General features: G+C 51.2%; 9 protein-coding genes across 9 annotated transcripts; 2 read left to right on the top strand and 7 right to left on the bottom strand.

The window, feature by feature from the left end:
• Positions 1-343: 343 nt before the first annotated feature.
• PV10_06366 (uncharacterized protein) lies at positions 344-937 on the bottom strand (the record flags this gene model as incomplete). The annotated part of the gene is made up of 1 exon (XM_016371156.1): positions 344-937. The coding sequence occupies one exon, from the start codon at positions 935-937 to the stop codon at positions 344-346; it is 594 nt and encodes a 197-aa protein (XP_016223449.1).
• Positions 938-1,604: 667 nt separating this feature from the next.
• On the bottom strand, positions 1,605-2,828 carry PV10_06365 (uncharacterized protein). Its single transcript, XM_016371155.1, has one exon. It carries the CDS (start codon positions 2,672-2,674, stop codon positions 1,733-1,735), a length of 942 nt encoding a protein of 313 aa, XP_016223448.1. The 5' UTR covers positions 2,675-2,828; the 3' UTR covers positions 1,605-1,732.
• Positions 2,829-3,180: 352 nt separating this feature from the next.
• On the top strand, positions 3,181-3,813 carry PV10_06364 (uncharacterized protein; the record flags this gene model as incomplete). The annotated part of the gene is made up of 1 exon (XM_016371154.1): positions 3,181-3,813. The coding sequence occupies one exon, from the start codon at positions 3,181-3,183 to the stop codon at positions 3,811-3,813; it is 633 nt and encodes a 210-aa protein (XP_016223447.1).
• Positions 3,814-4,781: 968 nt separating this feature from the next.
• On the top strand, positions 4,782-5,603 carry PV10_06363 (uncharacterized protein; the record flags this gene model as incomplete). Its single annotated transcript, XM_016371153.1, has 1 exon — positions 4,782-5,603. One exon carries the CDS (start codon positions 4,782-4,784, stop codon positions 5,601-5,603), a length of 822 nt encoding a protein of 273 aa, XP_016223446.1.
• A 214-nt stretch (positions 5,604-5,817) lies between these two features.
• Positions 5,818-10,905, bottom strand: PV10_06362 (uncharacterized protein). The gene is made up of 2 exons (XM_016371152.1): positions 9,963-10,905; positions 5,818-9,913 (listed from the first exon to the last, which is right to left on the bottom strand). The coding sequence occupies exons 1-2, from the start codon at positions 10,438-10,440 to the stop codon at positions 6,201-6,203; spliced, it is 4,191 nt and encodes a 1,396-aa protein (XP_016223445.1). The 5' UTR covers positions 10,441-10,905; the 3' UTR covers positions 5,818-6,200.
• A 1,090-nt stretch (positions 10,906-11,995) lies between these two features.
• Positions 11,996-13,021, bottom strand: PV10_06361 (uncharacterized protein; the record flags this gene model as incomplete). Its single annotated transcript, XM_016371151.1, has 1 exon — positions 11,996-13,021. The coding sequence occupies one exon, from the start codon at positions 13,019-13,021 to the stop codon at positions 11,996-11,998; it is 1,026 nt and encodes a 341-aa protein (XP_016223444.1).
• A 54-nt stretch (positions 13,022-13,075) lies between these two features.
• PV10_06360 (uncharacterized protein) lies at positions 13,076-15,779 on the bottom strand (the record flags this gene model as incomplete). The annotated part of the gene is made up of 5 exons (XM_016371150.1): positions 13,076-15,022; positions 15,078-15,235; positions 15,291-15,323; positions 15,396-15,433; positions 15,502-15,779. 5 exons carry the CDS (start codon positions 15,777-15,779, stop codon positions 13,076-13,078), a joined length of 2,454 nt encoding a protein of 817 aa, XP_016223443.1.
• A 2,358-nt stretch (positions 15,780-18,137) lies between these two features.
• PV10_06359 (uncharacterized protein) lies at positions 18,138-19,720 on the bottom strand. Its single transcript, XM_016371149.1, has 4 exons — positions 19,530-19,720; positions 19,374-19,431; positions 19,169-19,300; positions 18,138-19,107 (listed from the first exon to the last, which is right to left on the bottom strand). Exons 1-4 carry the CDS (start codon positions 19,644-19,646, stop codon positions 18,641-18,643), a joined length of 774 nt encoding a protein of 257 aa, XP_016223442.1. The 5' UTR covers positions 19,647-19,720; the 3' UTR covers positions 18,138-18,640.
• Positions 19,721-19,850: 130 nt separating this feature from the next.
• PV10_06358 (FACT complex subunit pob3) lies at positions 19,851-22,282 on the bottom strand. Its single transcript, XM_016371148.1, has 4 exons — positions 22,031-22,282; positions 21,239-21,979; positions 20,550-21,189; positions 19,851-20,492 (listed from the first exon to the last, which is right to left on the bottom strand). Coding segments are annotated over exons 1-4 (1,707 nt in total). The 5' UTR covers positions 22,033-22,282; the 3' UTR covers positions 19,851-20,168.
• Positions 22,283-22,493: the final 211 nt, after the last annotated feature.

Here is a 22,493-nt window from a genome sequence, read left to right as displayed (position 1 = left end):
CACGAGCTGCTATGGATGGCATCAGCCAAACGCTTCAAACCATGGATAGACAAGCCTCTCAATGCATTATGGGGGCTGTCGTTAGGGAGTAGGTGCAAAGTCGAGGGTTGTCTTGGAGCTTATGGAATAAACTCATATTTGTTCTCACGTTACTCTAACGGCGAAAAAACTCACAGAATCAAGATTCATTAGGTAGGTAGTTAATGTATTATGCCCGTAGAGACAATGAGTTTTACTTATGAAACATAAAATTTATCCTGGAGCAGACATCACATGTCGCCGATTCCACAACCACCGCCCGTGAGACTACACCAGGCATCACGTCGAGTCCCTATCACCAACACTACTCCGCCCATCTATCGACATCCTTTCGATTGAGTCGGTCAGGACGATCCGGGTGCCTATATGTGGTTTCATAAGGATTTTCAGGATCGCCGGTGAAGTGCTTGACGGCGATTCCTTGCTTCCGCAGTTCATTGACCGCTCTCAAGTTGCCCATCGTGGTGTGAACCCGCGCTTCGTCGGCGAGCCTAGTATCCTCCTTCGTTGACGCATTTTTGCGAAGAATCTGGGCGTCACGATGTTCTTTGTTATTGGCGCTCTTCGGAGGCCACAGATCGGGGTCTGCGAAGCGCTCTCTGATCGCCTTGGTGCTGTATCTCTCATGGAGTGTCGCAATCCACTCCGGGTCGTCCGACTTGTGTGCCCTAGGTTGGGGCGACGGGGAGTTAGCGCGGCCATTCCCTTTACCACGACTAGACTCTTCACCCATTCCGCGCTGGTGATCCCGCTGACTGCGTGATCCTGAAGGCTCGCTCTTGTTCCACGGGCTCGCATCGAGCCTCACGCCGCCATCACTGTCGCTGTCGAAGTTGGGAGGCTCGTATGTGTCGTCAAAGCCTTCTCGAATGAGTTCTTCGTCCCGTGAACGTGACATAGCTTCGTTGTTTCTTTCGTATTTGTATTTATCTCAGCTAATTTGATGCTCGAAGATACAGCAATGGAGGACATACTGCTGGCATCGTCGAAAAATCCAATTGATATAGCCAGCTGCACAGTCATAAAGGCCATGATGACTATGGTCGTAACCGTCGATAATGATGACTTGTGCAAGCTTTGAGTCGAAGCGCAAACAGCTTCACAGACTCATGCGGCTCTGTAGATGCCATGATCGTTATGGTCTATATTTGAGTGACAGCTCGTTGGTGACACGATCTCGGTGTGACAACGGCGAGTAGAGTGACGCAAAGAATTTTGCATGCATGAGTACAGCCCACGATGCAATGATTCTCCCTCAAACTGAGACTTCAGATGTTGGTTCACGATTGTAGTGATATTAATGGTTGCTGTTGGTAAGATCAACTTTGGGCGGTGGACAAGGCTCTGTTAATAAAGGGGTCGCGCCCCACAGCATCTCCGCACTCGGCGATATTCCTTGATCGCCTGCTTCACAATCGTGACTCTGTTGCAGAATTCAGCAACATCTTCCAAAGCATACTCTCAGGAGCTATGACTAGGTTTGGTGATAGAAAATGTGTTCACTGGGCATCTTATACACCAACGAGATCGGTAGCTGTGATCTCTTTGGCCTAATACTGATTGACCAGCAAACGACGTGACTAGCAAATGGCTTGACCAGCAAACAGCGTGACCAGCAAATGGCTTGACCAGCAAATGGCTTGACCGGCAAAGCAAACGGCGTGATTACAGCTGACAGAGATGTGTTCTACCTCTAGAAACATAAAGCACCACCATCGACTCGCAAATCAGCTCCAGTGATGTATCTTCCTGCCCGCTGACTACTTAGCAACACCACTGGACCGGTGATTTCTTCAACGTCGCCCATTCTACCCATTGGACAACGGCTTACCCATATCTCACGAACCGGCTTGAGGTTGTCACCGGCGTTCAAGACCGTATCCATATAGCCTGGAGAGATGCAGTTGACCCTGATACCATGAACAGCCCATTCGGCTGCAAGATTGTGGGTCAAGTGTGCTACAGCAGCTTTGCTGACGTTGTAGGCGGCTTGAGGCTGAGGAAAATTTGTGGAATGGGCCGAGATTGAGGCAGTGAAAAGAATAGAACCCCCGGATTTGGACTCTATCATGTGCTTTGCCGCAGCTTGAGCGCAGAGGAATGACCCTGTCAAATTAACATCGACCACCTTGCGGAATTGAGTAGCTGAGACAGAGGCTGAGTGCACACAGCCAACGATGCCAGCGAAACAGCACAATACATCGATTGAGCCCATCAGCTTACGAGCGTCGTCAAAAGCATGCTCCACCTCGGTCTCGGAAGTTACATCGACGTGGACAGTGTGAATTGGAATGTTGGGGAATTCCTGTTGTAGGGCAGAAATAGATTGTTGAGAATGGGCGATGGTCGACTGCAAGTCCATTAAGACCAGGGACGACAGACCATGCTCCAACAAAGCGCGAGCAGAAGCCAACGCTAAAGTGCCAGCACCACCGGTGAGGACTGCATTGCCGTTGACTTGAAATCTTGCTGCTGCTCTCTCAGCAGGTGATGTTGATGTCGTTGGTGGCAATGGCGCTGTCAAAGGGTTGTCTGAAGTTGAAAGGGTCATGGTAGGAATTAACCTTGACGTCAAAGCGGCTCTTTCATCCTGAGGATGTACTGGGGCTGCCGGGTGACAAGAGTCGTCGCCCATGTTGATGTTGAGTCTGAATTATAAAAGGCGAAGTAATCTAATGGGGTCGAGAGTGTGTTCTAACGAAGACGAACAAAAGCTGGGAAATTAGAGATGCAAAGGTCAATATCATGAAATATAGCGAAACAAACAGTATGTTATAAGATTTCGACAGGTGAAAAGGCAAATAGTGGACGTCGATCCTCCGATAGAATGACGGTGACAGAGTGTGGAATTCGATATCACGTGGTAGTTTGTGTCTGACGAAAAGGCATTCTGCTGTAAGTGGCCAAGGGTTGTGGCTGCGGAGAATGATATTCTCTCCGTCAGACAAAAAAGTGCTTATTCATCGGCATGATTTCCTCATTGAGACACTCGGCGAAGATTGGCCCGATCTCAACATGATATTTTTTTTGAGATTTTGGAGATGATGAACTCGACAGTGAAATCTCCCTACACCAAGTGAACTTCTACTGGGACAAACGCGCCTCTTCCCGGCGCTCCACTACTGTAAACCGTCGTTCATCATGTCTCAAGTCCACCAACCTGCTCCAGGCGCCGCCCCTTCTTCGATTCCCTCAAACCTCGGTCCGCAAATCGATCTCCTCGTCTCCCTTCACCTCTGGGCCTGGCCCGCGTTGACCCTCGCCATTCAAAATTCCTGGGGTGGCTCAAGTCAAGTTTCACACGATAAGCGAGAGTGGTTTGCCGGTGCTGTCTCAGAGCTTTTGACATCTAGTCCTCCACAACTCATCGATGTTGGGGATCTCGAAGAGGTACTCCTTCAAGTCATGGTCGACGAGTTTGAGGTGGTGGTCGATGACGACAGTGCGGAAGAGACTGCGAGGGCAATTTGGGGTGGTGTCAACAAGCTGAAGGGGGGTGATGTGGCCGAGTTGAACGAAATGCACATCAAGTTCCAAGAAAAGCAGAAAAAAGGAGGGAATCAAGTCTCTGGTATTGTGCGTGGAGAGGACAAGGATGCCGACGAAACCGATTGGGATGACAGCGATGATGACGAAGATGAATGGAATGGCTTTCCAGACAGACCAACAGGAGATGTCGACATGTCCGATGCGCCTCCTCTTCCCAGACAGAAGGTGGAACCAGAAATTGACGAGGATGGCTTCACAAAGGTTGTGGGCAAGAAGAGGAGATGAAGTTCTCAGATTCAGGATGGCCTCGTGACATTACCAGAGAACAAGAATCCCAGATGAGGACCACGTCTACCCATCGACCACCCTTGACCGACGTGACCAAGGTCACACAGGCGCGGGGAGAAAATCCAAGCGTTGCATAAGGCTTCTATCACCAGAATCTCACAACCTCGGGTCATCAACGAGATCTGACGGCTAGTCGAATCTCAGACCAAGCCTCTGGTCAAACACCCCTTCTGGCAATCAGCCAAATCCGCTTGAGGGTTAGTCAATCCACGGCAATGCATATCCCAGATAGCGGCACTGGGCTGCATGAGATCCCAATTATCAACTCACGCGAGGGCCACTATGACGCCGGGAGCTGCACACTGAATTCCGCACCAAAATTCGGACATATACCAACCTATTACAATTCCTCGTCACACTCAAGGACGATGACCAGACAACACGAATTCAGAACAAAACTGGGTTGAGCATGCCAAGGTCTCCATACACACGGACGTACTCCGTATGTGCACATGCACAGGCACACTCGTACGATACAGATGTTTTCATACCCCATATGCAGGTCCGAGGACTCGGGACTCGTTGGACACGCTTATATCCGAATCGTGCATAATGTGGGGCGGACGACTCCACTGGACATGAAGCTGCCCTACAGTTCTAATCTATGCAAGCAAACTGGCGAATTAAGTCGACGATTGTCAATCCTTTCAGTGATCGAACCAACATTATGATCGCATTCATGAGCATGATACGGAGGCTTGGCTGGTCTATAAGTACCTATATGCTGGAGGAATGCCGACAAATAACACGAGTACTTACTTCAGATACTTGCAACCAAACCAACCGTTTCTTCTATCACCTCGCAGACCAACGACCAATGACCAACATCATCCAATACACTTACTATATCACACAGATATACATCACACACCCTCCCTTACGAGCCCTACCTATCTACCTCAACTATGACTAAAGTGTGGTTCATCACCGGCAGTTCACGGGGCCTCGGCCGACGCCTGACGGAATACGCACTCGCACAAGGCGACTCCGTGATCGCCACGGCACGAGACTCAAGCACACTATCCGACCTCGCGCAAACCCACGGACCCCAAATCCTCACCGTCTCACTCGACGTACAATCCTACCCCTCCGCAGCGTCGGCCATTTCCGCCGGCCTCGCCCAATTCGGCCACATTGACATCGTGGTTAACAACGCCGGATACGCGAACATCGATTCCGTCGAAGACATCTCCATGGCCACATTCCGCGCGCAAGTCGAAACCAATCTCTTCGGCGTCGTGCACGTCAGCAAAGCCGTGACACCCATCTTACGCGCCCAGGGCCACGGCCACATTGTCCAAATCTCATCCCTCGGTGGACGACTGGGGAGTCCTGGTCTCAGTGCATATCAATGTTCGAAATGGGCGGTAGGGGGGGTTTCGACGTGTCTGGCGGCGGAACTTGCCCCCTTGGGTGTCAAGGTGACGGTGTTGGAACCAGGTGGAATTCGAACTGATTGGTCGGGTTCGTCGATGGAGACGAGAGAGCCCTCGGGCCCGTATAAAGAGACAGTGGGCGCTTTTAGTGATATGATCCGTGGATATCATGGTCAGGAACCTAGTTTGCCGGAGAAGTTTGGGCCGATTATTGACACGTTGTATGCATCGGAGGAACCGCCGGTGAGGATGTTGATTGGGCCCGATGCGTTGCAGTTTGCGAAGCAAATTGCGGATGCGCAGGCGAAGTCGGATGAGAAGTGGAAGGAACTTAGTGCGTCGTCGGTGTAAAAAGAAGAGAAGGGATGGCCCTATGTTTGATGGGGATCGGGTTCAATGTATACATACTTAAGCAACGAACAAGTCTAACGAGTCTAGACTTTGGTCAGGAAAATCCACTGATAGAGGTACAAAATACCATCAATACACGAAATGCATGTCTGCGTGAATACAATCTCCATATACGTATACTCGCATCTCACTTTCATTGGCATCATCACACGGATTATTTCTCGAGACAGTATAGTTTGCCCCATCAAACACATCAATTGGCACATGTAACCATGTCGCTATTCTAAGTAGAAACCTTGGTCATAACTAGGCTGTCAGGAACCATTCCAGTCGTCCTGCTGCCATATCAGGCCTTGTCCATGCCGTGGCCTGAGCATGTCGCCAGGCAATCAACCATGCCTGCATGATTTGAATGAACGCCTTTCTGCAGCCATTGATCGACATTTGCAGTAATGTTTTATTTCCCTAAACCCAAGTCGCTCTTTGCAGTGGACGCCATTTTGAAATGCCTCTAGCATATTTGGTATCATAATCGTCGTTACTTTGTTGTCCCACACCCTCCTTTCAGCTTCGCCACGCTTTTGGTCCCTGAAAGAGTCACGCCTTGTCCGTCTTGAATTCTTGGGTTGGCGTTATCTCATGCTCCATATTGTCTTCACCGTCAATGTCCTCTTCCTCCGGTTCACCCGTCTCAGCATCCACAAAGTGCTCCCCCGTGGTTGTGGCGACACTGGGTTTTCGACTCGATAGCGCCACAGATTCACGCCCAGTCTCGTCCTCAGTTCCCCTAGAAAGAATGCTTCCATTCTCTCCCACGGTCTCTTCGTCATCAGGTATTGTGTCTGGTTTCCCTTCACCACTGGTACTGGCTCTGAGTCGCAGTCTTTCTTCCACCGACATGTTTTGCCAGTCCGATGACACTGTGATGACCGACGCCTTTTTCCCGTGGAGAATGAAACTCCCTGTTCCTCGTTTGAGCTCCTCGGCATCACTGACTGAGCGGCCTCCGTCCTCAGTTGCTGCCACGCTGGACCCAGAGTCGCGAGCTTTTCGGTGCCGATGGAGGCTAGGGGAATGGTGATGGACAGCGTGAGGCATATGTGTATCGCGTAGACTGCGATGCAGACGCCGCACACTGCTTCCCTTGGACACTTCTCCGGCCGTACTGAGCCTCGCAACCCTATCACGGTCCGACTCGCTCGTCTCGGGGCGTTTGTCCTTAGGTACCGCCCCATCGATGCCGATCAATCCAGCTTCTCGAAGGACCTGCTCCTCTGCTTCATTCGTCGCCAAGGTTTGTCGGCTGGTGTCCCGGCTATGCTGAGATTCGACTACTGACGTTTGATGTATGAGGGGATGCGAGTCCTGGGTGCTGCCCCGGCGAGAAAGACGCTCCACAGCAGCCGAGGGACTGGCCGTTGGTGCCAGGTCCAGAGTGCCGCTAGGTTCCATAACTGGCCGACTTCCATCATTTTCCGCGCTCTTGGGTTTCTCAAGGATGTTCGACGGTCGAGAAGAAGTTGCACTAATCGGTGATAGCGTCAAGTGGCTCGTATCTGTCACCGTTCTCCCCAGGGTATGCTGTGATGTTTTCAGCGGCGTGGTTTTGACTGGAGTAGTTGTCGTCGATGTCTTGGGAGCGGGAAACGCTGTGACCCCTTCTTGCTCCAGGTCTTTTGCAAGAATCTCCCTGTGTGTGCGTGTGCGCCACAATTCAACCCTCGTCCACTTCAGTTTGGCAGCCATCCGACCCGCAGCAAGAACGAGGGTTTCCCGAGTCTTTTGTTGGATAGGCAGAAGGATCAGAAGATGTCGAGCGTTCCGTAATAACTGGTCCAGCTCTTTCTGGGCCACAGCAATCTTTTCATCCAAGTCACTGATTTTTTCATTGATCAGTTGGCGTCGGTAGAACATGATTTCCCAAGCCATTTGAGGATCAACCTTCTTTTCCTTTTGAGGCGTTGGAGCAGGCGTGTCTCCACTCTTTGTAGAAAAATCAGAATTCTTGCGGAGAATATGGCGACCTTCGTACGTTTGTGACAGTAATCCACGCATTCGCACTCCAGCGCTGCGGAAGGTGGCGGCGTAGTTCAGCTTTCCGATCCAATCATTCATCTCGTTTTCGCTGTTAGCCAAAAACACCTCCTCAAACCCACCATGTTTGATAAAGACGAATGCATTCTTGTGCTTCTTGTATCCCGAATCCAACAATGCTACAGCATCATCCATAGACATCAACGCGTCCGGCTCAAAGCTGGACAAGGGCGGTTTGAAGATCAGTGATCCAGGCTTGCTATTGCCCTTGTTGTGCACATCATATTGCGACATGAGTTTCTTGACCCAGCCAATGTCTTTGAAGAAATACAATTTCGAGTCGGTCAGAACAGCACCCCACTCCTGCCAAGGTCGTTTCGCTTTCTTCTTTTTGGGGTCCTTTCGCCATAACAAGCCTACCTTGGCCACTTTGATACTGACCAAGCCGGCCTGAGCTTCACCAGGATTACTGATTGTGGCCTGTGACAAGAAAGCATCTGGTCGTGACCTGGCTGAGACGATCTGCAACACAGACGAATGCAGAAACGCCTTGGTTGGCTCGGTCGTATCCAAGGCTCCTAACGTGCCGGTCGAACTGTAGTGGTCTTCAGCGTCCATGACGTCTTTCAACGAGGGTCGAAGGACATCCAGCTTATTGTCCAAGAGAAGAGTATACGGGTCGATTTGACCTCTCAAACTCTCAATGCTCTTGGTCTTGATGAGGCTCTTTCTCGGCTTGGGAGCTGAAAGACGATGACTGTTGATAGCGACCTCGTCCTCAAAATGAATGAAAGGAGTGTAGCAGATGTTGTCGAAAAAGCACTCGAGAACGTCGTTCGCAATTTGAATTTGACCTTGCTGTGTATTCTTGACGTAATCCTGCTTTTGCATTTTGCGCTTGTTGTTCTTGTTGTGGGCATCCGAGTGTAAGAGGAGGATGGAAAAGGCGACATAGGATGTCTCATCAGGGGACGCAAAGATACCCGGGTTGCATTCATAGTAGCGATCTGCAAAGCCAGCCAGAAGACGGTCGATCTGTTGGGTTTCTTTGGGCAGTTCGACCTCCATCAGCATCTTCCGAATGGCCATGTCGATAGAATCTCCAAAATAGGAGAAACCACGCATGTACTTGCGCAGGCAGGTTTTGCAAAAGTCGTCAGCATTCTTGCACAGGATGCTCGCCATGGCGCCTCTCGGGACAGCTGCTGCCAACTTTTCCAGGTAGCTTGCTGGAGTGTCACCATCTTCTCGTCTAGGGTATTCTCGCTCGGGTCCGGCTTCCCTATGAATATGGAGTGAGTTTGACTTGGACCCTGGAGTGCTTGGAGAGTTGGTTGCGCCGTGACGGGCAGGCGGGGCAGAATTCTGTCGCAGGCGCTGAGGCAGAGATAATAAATCCCCGAAACTTCTCCTCCCACTGGTGGAAGTCGAAGTCCTTGCCGAGCTCGACTGTGGCAGGGTGTCAAGCAATCTCTCAGCCGAGCGACCCATGGAATTCATGGTAGATGATCGTCCTCTTGCGCCCAAGCGTGGAGGTACCAAGGTTACCGAAGGGGAGGACTGGCCCGAATGGTTGGACCACTGAGAGTCCTGACGCACGATTGTAGGACCTGGAGCCCCGAATGGTGCATTGGTCAAGGCTAGGGCAGAGTGGGTTGGTGACGGTTGGGCGGAATCTTGTCGACTGGGCTCCGTATCAAATCTGATGGCAGATCCTGGCTTCCTGCTTGGTGAGAACGACCTCCTTCCCCTAGAAGTATCCGCACTAATGTGAGATGTACTTGTTCTGCCCGACGGAGGTGCGGAGAACTTTTCAGGAAGTGGGAACAGAGGTCCTTTGTCCTTCTTCCGTCTCTTCAACTTGAAAAATGTGGTTGTTGTCGAGATGGTATGGGTGGTGGTGGTCTTTGCATAGACATGATCCCCAGAACTGTCATCAGATCGAGACGAGTCTGATAGGCGGGTTACAGGAATGGCGAGCGAGGAGGAGGTCTCGTCTCCATATGGAGGTGGACCTTGTACGCCATTGACACCCTTGATTCGGGGCAATCGTTCGAAGGATGTGGTCTCTTGAGAGAATCTTTGTCTCGACACTGCACTTTGTGGATGGTCGACCTTGCCTTCTCCTCCAGACAAAGGCTCTGATGGAGGGTGCGAAAGAACTTCGCCTTTTCTAAAAGGGCTGGATCCGCGAGGGAAGAGCTTCCGCTTGGTGATTCTGACTAGGGGATCGTCGGCTTCGCTGAGGGTGGGTGCAGTGGTGATGATCGTGGGAGCTGCGTCTGATTAGCGAAAGACATTTAATTTTGGAAGAGCAACACATACGAGCAGCGACATGTTCGGGGGTGACGGATTTATCCTTGCGGAATCTCGTTGAGAGTTGAGAGTCTGAAGCATGTCTGAAACCTAGGAGGGAGAATCTTTTTGGATTTGGAAGGGGCAGATCATTCGGGGGAGCCAGTGAAGGCTGTTCCGGCAACTTGTCGAGGGGCTTCTCAAGGGCAGGCAGAATAGGAAGGACAGGTTCAGAAGCGACAGGTTTGGGGTCATGAGTACTGGATGGTTCAGGAGAAGTCATATCATCGGAGGCATGGGTAAGAAAGCGAGGGAATGTCTCCTCATTGGTATGGGACAGACCCAGGCTCAACCTCTTGAATGAATCACCACGAGTTCGAGTTGTCGATGTTGTCGTTGCAGGTAGGGAGGCGTCAGAGGGGCGGATGACATTTTCGATAATGCTACTATGTCGGCGGTGACGTTTGTCGGTGGAGGGAAGGGAGGATAAAAGAGCCTTGAGAGGCATGACTTGGGAGTTGGAGACGCACGATGCTAGGCCATTTCGATCTATCGAAAGGCCATGGGATTGAGAATGACGAGGTTGGTGGATTAGGCGAGCCACCGAGTGTCTCAGTAAGCAGGGTTGTTGCAGAACTGAGTGATTAACGACCGAGTCATGTCGTTGGAAATCAGACTATGAGGGTCAAGCGAGTGAAAGAGAAAGGTTTGAGGATTGATTGGATCGGGAAACGAGCAAACGCAGTTGTGACTGTTGTGACTGGTGAGTCGTGAGTTGGAAGTCGTCAGCTGGAGTCTGAGTCTGAGTCTGACTCTAGGTGTCTCGATGTCCAGGAGGAACCTCTTGAGCTGTAAGAAATGCAGCAGGTGTGACACCGAAAGTGATGAGAATTTCCACAAGTGACAGCCACTGGGAAGTTGGACAGTGTTGGATCTGAATCATCGGAGATCAGCCATGGCAAGTGAAGATAACAATGGATAAGAAATGGATGTGAACAGTGTGGACTCTGGACTCTCATGTATCTGCGTTCTTCATTACGCCATGACGGAGTCCTACGAGCCCAATGAGGTCGAGGCGTTGGGGAAATGGAGGACCTTTGGACCTTAGAACCCTGGACTCGGCATGCCCAGACGCTGGGAGTGGGAGGCTACGGACGGGTACGAGCCTTGAGCCCGAATCCAGGGACACACGGCTGCTGGAACACTACTGGGCACTGGGGATTCGGACTTTTAGGCCTGAGCACTCCTTTAGGTTCGGCCTCTTAGGCTCCTTGCTTGCCCCCGATGAATTGTCAATATTACGAATGTACCATCGCCTTACTCAGACCATTAATTCCGTGTTGCCGCACCTGAACGGTGTCCGGAAGCCCAATACAGCGGTCTGCAAGGGGGCCTGACCCAGGGGAGCAGCACGGAAGGCGGGGGCGCTCCAATAATGGAACAACAGGGTATACCACGTCTGGAGAACCCCCCGAATGCCCCTAGCTACCAGCCCGCAGGCTACCGTTGTGTACTTTACTCACTTGAGTTAATTTTCAAAGCCCAGCCTCCCACCTCCAGGGGTTGCGACGCGTGTTGAGTCCATGCTTCTACTTAGCCCGCCTGCCACGTGCAGTTGAAAGATACTCCCAACCACAGAAGATACGCAACATTCTAGCTGGTAGCTAGCATCGCTCTTCCATGCGTCGATATTGTGCTACTGCATATTCTGCATATCACACTCGTCATCGTCCTCAAAAGATTCTCATCCCACGCGCACTAACGTGTTTTGTACTATTCTTGACTTCATTCGGCCTCGGCCACCAATTGCTTCTCCGTCGGCGGTCTCGTTTCTGCACGGGGCGAAACCTCCGCAGTCTAAGCAGCGTGACAGCCGACAAAGAACACTCTGATCGCTCGGCGGTCTCCGTGGGGTTCACGACTAATTGCAAAGGGGACATAGGGTAGATGCAAATCTACAACGCATTTCATTATAGGCCATCTCCATCATGCTCGACAAATTCTATCTCAAACGCCTCGCATGCATGCATGTCATAAACAACCCGCTGCTGTACAGTCCGACTTTATCGACCATCATACCCGCTCTGAGCCGCAAAATATCCGCTCTGCCTCTGATGCATCATTGCTTGTTGATAATGCAATGGAGACACCGGTCCCCCAAACACACTCCACCGAGTTGACGGTGATGGTGCTCGTAAATTGGCCCATGACTCAGGGTGACCAGCTTCCGGCCCCAAACCGTACATTCGCTCCGTCTTTTGTCGGTGTGCGATTGCTTCATGAACCATTTGTCCCGCCAGCCCTTCCCGGATATTGCGTTTCTCCTGCTCTCTCGCCTCGATGGCTCCGATCAACCCAATCGATGGATCAGGCGTTCGACTTCGCTCGCTGACATGAATCAAAGGCCCTCCCGTCATTCGAGCCACATGCTCCTGCTCTCGCGCACTCAAGTGTGAGGAGAACTCATGCAGCAGCGATCCACGTGATGAAGGTCGACTGTTCGACTCTCTTCCATTACGAAGCCTGCTGGGAGACTGTTCGACCTTGCTGAATGACGTACTGCGGTAAGGCACGTACCCATGAGGAGATTTGAGTGCGGACGCCCGCTGCTGCACAAACTCCTCTGCTGTCAATCCACTGGTTGGGCTATGCCGCCCCAGGACTGTGCCAGCCCGCCAGGCCTGGCTCGATGACCGTCCGTGGCCACCAAGGGGGTTCGACCCAGGTCGGTCAGCGCGAGGAGATCGCTTCTCATCTTTAGGCGAGACCCGCTCGTTCGGAGAGCCGTTCACAGGTGATGCCGGCGCAGTTAGAGGCTGACCATATTCTAGTTGCGATGGTCGTCGGCTGAATCCAAGAGCGGTTGCAGGTCTACTGTGTCCTGGTGTCAAAGAAGGTGTGATGGTGGTTCCAAAATCAACAATAGGAATATCGACTTGACCGGACCTAATGGCGGTATTGCCGAGGCCAGGGTCGCCAACAGTTTTGAGGACCCCAGTTCGTCTTCGCGTGACGAGACCAGGGCTAACGTCTTCTGGTGGGCTGTCGTAGTCTGGGGAATCTCGAGATGAGTCCAAGTGTCGGGGCATACTCTCGGCAGACTACCACTGCCTCTGTGGAGTAGACGTTGGAGGACAAAAACTCTACTCGGGAACAGGCTTTCGGTGGATTATATGTTTGCTGGGTGATGAATGACGTGGAGAAAAGGATTGCGTGGTGGTGACCAGGGTGAGACCACTCTTAGGATCTTGTGGGTGTGCAAGAGGAATTTCTGTAGAGCTTTGCACATACAACGAGTCACTAGGATATTCTCCTAGTACCACTGCTGTTGCTGTTGTTGTTGAGGTGGTGGTGGTGGTAGTGGTGGTTGTTGGTAGTGGTGCTGTAGAGGGGGCTTGATTAGCAGATAATTCTTCGAGGGTGTACTTGTTGGGGGTTGCAGTTACCCCTCGTGCCCCCTGATTATCACTGTACCCAGGCGGCGGGCCACTGCTATTAGGGCCATTCCAAGCCACCACCGCAGCATGACCCGCCGCCCCACCATGACCGATGTTCGCTCTGTTCCCCAACTTGTTGACGTCTGCAATCTGAGACAATGTCGCATTTGACATGCGGGATTTCTCCCGCCGAAGGTCAGGTCTTGCATCTGGTCTCTTTTGTGGTACTTCTCCCGCATAGTGTTGGAAGGTGGGTGGTGCCACTACAGGTGCAGGTGGCGTTGATTCCCGCACCTCATAACCAATGTCGTCTCGGTCCAGGCGTTGGCCTTGTCCATCACTATCTGAGCTGTATCGACTGTCAGGTCCTTCCTGCCCGGAAGGATAGCTGCCATTTCGATACGGAGCATATTGATTCGGTGGTTGAGGCGGGGGATGGATCGGTGCTTGATGGACATGGTCGGTCGATGATTCTCGCGAAGGAACGTCATTCTCCTTCTGTTGGCGGATCTTGGTCGGTGAAATATAAGGTCCCGATTCAGACACAGACCTGTTATGACTGCCCTGAGCGTTGTGGACTGGTGCCAGGTACCCGCCGTTGGTGGGAGCCTGAGAAACTCTTGGTGGTGTCTCTATACCGGATCGATATCGAGCATCTGTGCTGAGTGGCGTCGGAGAGCTGTCGGCATAGTGCACGCCGGGCCTGTGTTGTTCGGACACCTGCCGAGCATGTCCTCGACTATCTACATTGCTGACGGACCGAGCTTGGGGTCCCATACCCATTCTCTTCGACGTCATTTCTTTCATCTGTTTTCGCCATTCTCGTTCGTTCCATTTCTGACTGCCCGCTGTATGGATCAAGGCTGCAACATCAATAATGTCGAGGTAACCGTAATGGCGCTCCCTAGGCATGGCAAACATCAAACCCCTGACATCCCAAGTATCTGCAATCATGCGTCCCGGTCGGCCGTAGAGATGGAATGTGTCATAGACGGGGAAAAGCCATCGAAGCATCATTTCGAATCCCGAGACAGCAGGATGAAGCTCAGGCATCACGAAAACAAATCCGTCGGACTTGGACTCTGGTTTGGAGTGAATTGTGATACGGCCTTCGAGTTTTACCAGGGTTGATTGCTCAATCAGAGGTTTTGATTGAGGGTAGATAGCGTATGCCGAGTAAGCGTCCGTAATGGTTGCAATAGGAGTGACCTTTTTGGTCTTCTTGGTGTCGTAGAATTTGATAATACCTTTGGGCAGAGTAGGTGGTCGTTCGTAGGCCGAGCGCTTCTTCATGGTCTTGTTCATCTTCTGCCATTCCTTTTCGTCTGGAGGTTCAATGACACACCAACAACGCCTCCACGGGGTGCCGGCACCAAATCGAACTCTGGCCCAGTCCTCGGTTACAAAACGAGATCTTTCCATGATAGTTTTGATGTTGTTGAGATGTTTGCCTTTACCAGCAATCAACGAGCCAGTATAGAGCTCTTGTAATGAGGTATGTTCGAACATTGACAGTCTGATCCCAGCAGTCCATTGCGTGAGCGAGTGCAAGGAATTAAAGTGCAAAAGATATCGATTCTTCCCCGCGGTCGATATCGACAAAACATTCTGCAGAGGTTGGACGTCAGGGTTCCGTGTAGGAAGTGTTTCAATCTAGTGGAACTGTTAGCGGGCTCGTTGTCAGGCAGGGCCCAGTTGAAGGTCTTGCCATTTTCAGCGAGGCATCGGCGAGATTGATGAAGGTTGGAGCGACTTCGCCTTCTTGACCAGCTGCGTCCAAGGCCGCCGCATCCCACAATGAGAGGACGGTGCCCACAAGTTGAGCAAAACATTCGGTCCAGTTGCGATCAGCATTTGGTCGTCCACCTGCAGAATTGGTCAGTTTAAACCGGAAGAGTAACGCCTCATTCGTCGAACTCACTCGTATCTAAATCGTTCAACTTAAGGAAATACCCTGATGCGCAAATAAACATGTCAGCAACGTCATCCACTCGCTCCACCAGCCTTTCGGGGGGGTAGTAATCACCTTCCTGGTAGAGCTTATTGCTGTGGCTTGAGAGGAAACTACAAAATGGTCCTGTCAGCACTAACAGGATCCCCAGACATAAAAAAGGTACATGTGGGAGCGGTACCTGAATACGGGGATCAGTTCCTCAATGTGGTTGTCTCTTCCAGCGTCCATCATCGAAGGAGGGGTATAAACCATTGAAGTTGGTCGAGATGCGGTTCGCTCAGGTCTGGGATAAGGTCCTGGCGGAGGATCGGCGGGGGAATGTTGGAGATCCGCAGGGGAGTGGTTATCAACCACAGTATTGTGGTTGTTGGATGAGGATCTCGAGGGTGGTGAATTGGAGGCTTGAGGATCTCGAAAACTCCTCCAACTCTCGGAGAGATTGCGAAGCCTACCCATGGTGTAAGAACTGTTCCTGCCGGGTTGTTGTGGTGGTGTGGCCTAAACAAGGTGGTGGCACCTGCGTCGAGCGCCTGGAGTCTGGCCCTGCGGGAAGTTGCACGGCGGACCAGGACCGTGCAGGCTGCAGGCGGGTGGTAGGGCAGACCTGAGGCGGCACCTGCTTGCTTTATTGATTGCACCAACAGTAAATCAATACATAGAGGGCAACAGAATGTAATAATTGAGGATGATGGAAAGCAAGTTCAAGAAGCCAGCCGGCTGGGAGTGTGGCGCAGCGCAGGCAGGCAAGTCGACGGTTTGTATGGGCGCAGCTGAGTTTGAAATCTTTTCTGTGAAATTGGAATGGCTTCCTGGCGGGTTCAGATCAGATGTAGTAGCAACAGTAATGACAGGGCCAAGGAGAGTGTGCCGGCGCCGACGATGGACGGTAGTGGATGGATGGATCTCGTAGTCTTGACCTAATTTATCCCAAGACCTTGGAAAAGTGGAAATCAACTGCGGTTTGTCGGGGAGAGTCCGGGTGTTATGAGATGGGGCAGTGGAGCTGAGGGCGACAATAATAATAACAGTAGGAGTAGGGAGATGTGAAACTGCAGTTGAAGGATTGAAGGATGACTGTTGATTGTGCAGGAGACCGACACGGGGGATTTTTGTATGCTATAGCTCCATCAACATTTATCCAGAGTTATGGAAGAGGGCGGATGTCACAGTTCATGTACTCGTAAACGACCAACGCTATCGTATTTGCATGATGTGTACCCATGTGCGAGACCGATGCGGACGGCGATAAATCTACAGGACAGTAGGGATCTTCGGATAAAGAGTCGAGAAGGGGACAAGACCTACGAGACCTGGTCACACAAGCTCTTCTACGGCGACATTTAGGCGAGGGTTCAGGCCTAAAAGGTCGAGTGGAGACCCGAGATTGGTGACGCAGGCGCCGCTGGAGGAACCCTGTTTAAGAGAGTTTGATTGACGCCATGACCGTTACGAATTGCAACTCTGTCGCAGTCAGTCGAACTTGTTATCTACACTCCGTATGAGTTCGAAGAAGACGTGTTTCTAGAGGACTTACCAGCCAAGTGGTAAAGTTGCGAGAGATTACGTGCATCAGGGTATCAGGACGGATGACGACACTCCAAAATCCGAAGGCCGCACCTATCACGACAAAAGACTGAGAGTCTGGGGACACCCTTATACCCTGTAATCTGGGCTCCTTCGTAGATCTAAGGTTCAGATACAGCTGCAGATGTCAACTAGCGTCGGTAAGACTTGGACCTCCCACGCTGACAACCAGCATTTGTTCCCACACTGACGTCCTGGGCGGACGTACTACCTACATATTGACTGCGTGGCCCATGACATGCCCGTGCATGGTTTGGGTAGTGCATAGCAGGGGGTATAAAGTTCGGAGACCAGGTATCTAAGTAGTTCCCAGGTAGATCACAAGGTAGCTAGCCAGATATATATATCCCGAGGTACGTATACATAGGACCTCCTCAGCATCTCGTTGGTCGAGTCGAGGGGGAAGATCATTGAGCGCAAGAGGACGAGTGCTATGTACAGAGCGACAAGTGATCAGGGTGCCCAGGGTAGCTGTGAGTACAGGTTTCGTCCCCCCAAGAATTTGAGGATCCAAGCCCAAGAGTTGGGGAGAAGCAAGCTGAGCAACTTCTGTAATTCCTGACTCGTCTGTTTGTAACCAGCGAGGCCCTGCTCGGCGCATGACAGCTGACCAACAAAGTCCTCTTGGCCCTCTTGGGATATCACAATGCACCCCAGATGCCAGGGATCCAGATCGGTCAGACATGGTGTGGTTTGGTGTGGTTGTACTACGACTTGCCGCGTCATTGTTCCTGCGCATCAGGTGTCCTCTGTTGCGTAATCCATGTCTGTCCGTTGGGAATCAATGTTCAAGGAAGCTAAGCGACACCTTCTCCGCAGAGCCTCGACATCACTCTATCGCTTCGTGCCGGTGTCATATTGCGTGCCGGTGTCATATTGCGTGCCGCTATTTGTATTTGGTAGCGACTTTTGATCTGACGCGTAGCAAGGTTTGCCCATCACTGTCCTATCTACCTTAGTTGTATGCTACTGCACATATACTTCGAGCCTTGAACTAAAAGCTACCTTGAACCCTTGGCTAGGTACCATAAGTGACATTCTTCGAGCTCCGAACCGGAGCAAGAGAGTTGCACACCAACGCTATATTAATTATAATAAATTAAAGCGCCAGCACAAGCCCACGCGTTCGACTCCGCCCCACATTTGAAAGTTCTCTTCTATTGAGGTCTAGTCGCAGGAAGACGAGGCAAGAAATACTATTTCTTTTAAGCGAGGACTGCAAGAACAATGATAATTTCATTAGTGGTTTACTTGCAATTGACTGGTTCATGACTATGGCCAACCTTGACCAAACATTTTTCCAGCCAAGCGCCAAACTCACCCAATCGCCATGACCTATTCTTAGCAAGTCTCTCCTTGGTATCCGAATCGCTATGAAGACCAGTATCAATAAAACCCTAAACCATGCCGTAGCTGCAGAGGCTGCATCAGAGTCATCATCCAGATTCCCCTTCAGCCAGATTAAGACGCCCATGATGACTTGAAGACCTTTTTGTTCCTGAATTAATGATGGACAGGTGCTTTCCCGGGAGTTTGCATGATGCACAACTGTTTCCCCGAAAGTATGCATGTTGAACAAATGTGTCACTCAGAGTATGCAAGGTGAGATCAACATTGTCAATCATCTTTTGAAGCCATGTGTGGGAGGGCACCAACCGCGTGATGAGAATGAGATTCTATCTCAAGCCATGAGCGCGGGGCACCGTGTGTTGATTAGCAACATGCGGCATTCATCATGTGCTAGCATTGAACTTCTGCAACGCCAGCGCGACATGAGAATCATCTTCCTGACTAGCTTCGACATCTTCACTCTTCAGATCCTGTGCCCCATCTGTGTTGCCAATTGAGCCATCATTCGGAGGATGGGAAACCGATTCCTCAAGAGATGGGTCGATGAGAGAGTTGGCGACCTGATTGGGAGGAGAGCGAGGTGGAATGAGCTCCGTGAGGCTTCCGAGGCCTTGTGAATCACCAGCAGAGTCACCCAGGCGCACAAAACTGTACTCTGGATATGAAGAGGTTTGGGGATTGGTGTAGTATTGCGCGGGATAATTTGTCGTATTGGTATTGCCTACTGCCGCGGCAGTTGACAGGGCTTCCAGAGAGTGCGCGGCCACTTGCTGTGCTTCAGATGTGCTGGGGGTTCCTGGCGGAGGACTACCCACCTCTTCGGTGGTAGGGTCAACATAGACAAAGGTAACTATCAAGCGACAATGTTAGTGAGAAGTCCACTAGGGTTGGCGCGGGGTGGGAAATCATACGCTGCGATGGTACAGGCACAAACATCCGTCGTTGTTCATCGGTGAAGAAGTTTGTGTATTTGAAAAAACTGCCCAAGCTCTTTTCATCACCCCCTACGCGGCCGGCGTTTTGATTGTGTCTCCATGCGATGCCTGGGGAATGATCAGTATATTCGAGGGTAGTTTTTAAATCTAGCAAGCATTCGGCGGTGCAAAGATGGCGCACCTTCAGACTGGACACATTCGCGGTGTGATTTCTGACATTGCCCACATTGTGGTCTTTGCTGTAACTCGTTCATTAGCATCAGGCTATGAAATATGTAAAGCAGCATCTCTGACATGATGGATTGCTGGACGCGAAGCACAGGGAAAAACAACGTACCTCGTCACATTTCAACTTTCTCTGCCTGCAGGTCAAACATCCCGTCCGACTTCTCTTGACTGGTGTCGAAGAGGCCGGCCGCCGAGGTGTCGATGAGGATACTTTTGGCGCCGTCATGACGATCGCGGGCAATTGTTGATGGCGTTGTTGTAAAGCAGGTTGGCCGAGAAAGGACTTTTGGAAACTCTCCCGATACTCAGTCTTGGACAAGGTGCAGGGTCGCAGGCTAAGGAGGAGAAAAATTATTTCCAGGGAGGGGGACAAACTGCCAAGATTACGCAGTAAGTCAGTCAATGGAGCCGTAGAATGGTTACGGCTGAGTATTAACTACCTGCGTACATAACCACCAGGATTGATTCCATCCCATGTCCAACCACGGCGCTTCAGAGCACCAGACCTGAAGGCTTGGGCCTCCTTTTTTGTGACACAATTAGGTCACTCTATGGCCCCATCACAGTACATTTAGCAGAGCCATGAAAATATCAGCGAGGGCTCGATATGAGGCTGAAGCGTAGCGTAAATGCAATATCAGCACCAACCCATGATGGACTGTCCATCAAGAGTGCATACGATGTGGAAGGGATATGAACTCCGAATACTGCCCAATCTCGTAGTGTGGTACATTCATTGTCTGATTCTTCATTTTTTAATCTTTTTCTTCGGCCGATCGTCATCGCTGGGAGCAGCGTCATCATCGTCTGCATCGTCGTCTGCATCTGGCATTTCCGCATCACTGGCGTCACTGCCGCTGCTTTCGTGAGCTGAGTCATATTCTTCGGCTACATCACTGTCAGAGTCGGCCTGGAAATCTTCGTCAGGGGACTCGTCATCTTCATCTGCTGAGCCGCGGTTGGCGCCCGCATCATCATCGTCGGATGAAGCAAGGTCTTGGTCGTTAAGCGCTGCTTTGAGCAACGTCGATGAATCATCCAGCATCTCGTTCTTAAAGCGGATCCCCTTGGCCTATAGGTCGATGTCAGTGCAAATTCGCCAGAGTATACAAAAGAGGCTTTTCCTTACCTGGAAGAATGCCTCCAATGGCTGTTGCTCCTCACGATTGATATTGCTGAATTGATGCTCTCCTTGCCCATTCTTGAGGGTGATGGTGATGTCAAAGGTTCTGCTAGCGGCCAGAGCACCTCCAACCCGGGACATTGTGATGCTTGCAATCGACTCGATCTGCACATATGTAGCCGGCTTGGGCACAAACATGAAGCTTTTGTCCAAGCAGAAGAGCAGACCCTCGTTGGCCTTGATCGAGCACTTAACTCCATTCATATTGTGGTGGCTCACGAAATCCTTTGAGGGCATAATAATCTTCTTCCCTGAAAGACCCTTGAACACCTTGGCAATGACATGGTGGATAGGTGCTTCGTAGTGGGAATCGAGTTTGTCCTTGTACTTGGTCTCCAGCAGTTCTTCGGTCATGTTGAGATCCAGGTTGACCTCCTCGTCGAGCTTCAATTGCATGACGATAAAGGGATATCTGGTTTGTCCTTGCCGCAGAGGAGGGTCGAGACCTAGAGTGATGAGGGTGTGTACTTCGTCGTTTTTGGGCAGGATGAAGAACTTTTTGATCGATTGATACTGAATCTTGTAGTCATACGTCTTTCCTCGTAACCGAAATGAATTCTCGTACATATCGATGTCGAAACGACCTCTGTAGCCAAGTCAGTAAATAGCACAAATTCACAACGTATGACACGTACCTGGGGGTAAGATGCAAGATATCTTGAAAAGTGGCAAAAGTGGCGCCAGCAACTTCTCCAATCTCGGCCTTGTCCATCAAAGTCTCGTAAAACAGATTCGCCGCATTTTGCTCGTCAACCTCTTCATCCTCGGCGCCACTTGCATCTTCGTCGCCGTTGACCTCTTTCTTGGACACCGTGCCAGGGATGTAGAAGCGCATTTCGACCAGTTCATCGCGAGCAGCGGCAGCCTTGCGTCCGCGGTTTTTGGTGGCCCCTGCAGCGTGGCCATTGGCCCCATTTTGAGCTGGTTCGTTTCCTAGATTGAATTCGACAGCGATCTCATTCTTGCCTGCCAGATTCGTGTTTGCAATCTCGGAATAGGGTATCTCGAACGCAGGCCTGTTCTGCACATTGAATGCGAGCTCCGCCCTTCCAAATTCTGCCTTGCCCCAGTTCCAGCCTCTGAGAGCATGTTCCTTGTTTTCGAGATTGATCCCATACCAGATCTTGAAGGCTTTTGCAGCGCGATCGAAATCTTCTTGTTCGAAACCATCGAGCTGAATGACGGATGGGTCTCGTGTGATGATTTTTAGCTCGTAGCCTTTTGACGCTCTGCTCCATTGTGCTGCAGCGATCTGGTTGTTGTCGAGTGTGAAGGGGTCGCTGCCGCCACTTGGTTTCCATCCAAGACCGCTCTCGGCCAGTCTGCATCGACCGGACTGCTTGGAGAGATCGAGATAGATGTTTTCGAAAGTTTCCCTAAGACATGTTAGATGAACTCAGAGGATGCTGCGAGGGACGAATACTGACATCCTGGAGATGCGAACCCGTCGACCAGGGGATTTTCGACTTGAAGGAGGATTATGGTCGGTGGCGGAAGGCGATGAAGGTTGAGATCGAGAAGGAATGCAGCAGAGAGACCAGGTCTAGAGAGCAGGGCTCAACTCTGGATGGTCGAGTCGAGTTTTTCCGCAGTCCTCTAGTCACAAAGGCGCTGCACCAAAGAGTCAGGGTTTGAAAAATACGTAACAATTCCACCCATGTACAGGATCCTCAGTGGTGATAAAGGCTAGACAAAGTCGCGCCTGGGGAAAGCCATGCCTCGATTATCGATGGCGCGCTTTGATCGCGGTGCCCACCCGTAATTAACGACCATCGCCGCTTTTGGAGAGACGTTATTGTCCGCCAATCAGGTCCGCGCTAGCATCTCGCTTCTTATTTTCCGCTCTATACCACACTCCCGTTCTTTGTACTTCTGTTCTTCCATCTCAAA

The sequence above is a fragment of the Exophiala mesophila genome (assembly GCF_000836275.1).
Source record: "Exophiala mesophila strain CBS 40295 unplaced genomic scaffold supercont1.4, whole genome shotgun sequence".
Lineage (NCBI taxonomy): Eukaryota > Fungi > Ascomycota > Eurotiomycetes > Chaetothyriales > Herpotrichiellaceae > Exophiala > Exophiala mesophila.
Note: the sequence above shows the minus strand (reverse complement) of the source record. Positions and strands in the feature narration are given on the sequence as shown.

Coding starts and splice junctions, on each gene's coding strand:
- PV10_06365 (XM_016371155.1), bottom strand. CDS start 2,674: ATGGGCGACGACTCTTGTCACCCGGCAGCCCCAGTACATCCTCAGGAT.
- PV10_06362 (XM_016371152.1), bottom strand. CDS start 10,440: ATGCCTCTCAAGGCTCTTTTATCCTCCCTTCCCTCCACCGACAAACGT. Junction 9,914..9,962: donor CCCCGAACATGTCGCTGCTC/GTATGTGTTGCT, acceptor AATCAGACGCAG/CTCCCACGATCATCACCACT.
- PV10_06359 (XM_016371149.1), bottom strand. CDS start 19,646: ATGACGGCGCCAAAAGTATCCTCATCGACACCTCGGCGGCCGGCCTCT. Junction 19,432..19,529: donor GAAAGTTGAAATGTGACGAG/GTACGTTGTTTT, acceptor AACGAGTTACAG/CAAAGACCACAATGTGGGCA. Junction 19,301..19,373: donor CGAATGTGTCCAGTCTGAAG/GTGCGCCATCTT, acceptor ATCATTCCCCAG/GCATCGCATGGAGACACAAT.
- PV10_06358 (XM_016371148.1), bottom strand. Junction 21,190..21,238: donor ATCTTGCATCTTACCCCCAG/GTACGTGTCATA, acceptor ACTTGGCTACAG/AGGTCGTTTCGACATCGATA. Junction 20,493..20,549: donor CATTGGAGGCATTCTTCCAG/GTAAGGAAAAGC, acceptor ATCGACCTATAG/GCCAAGGGGATCCGCTTTAA.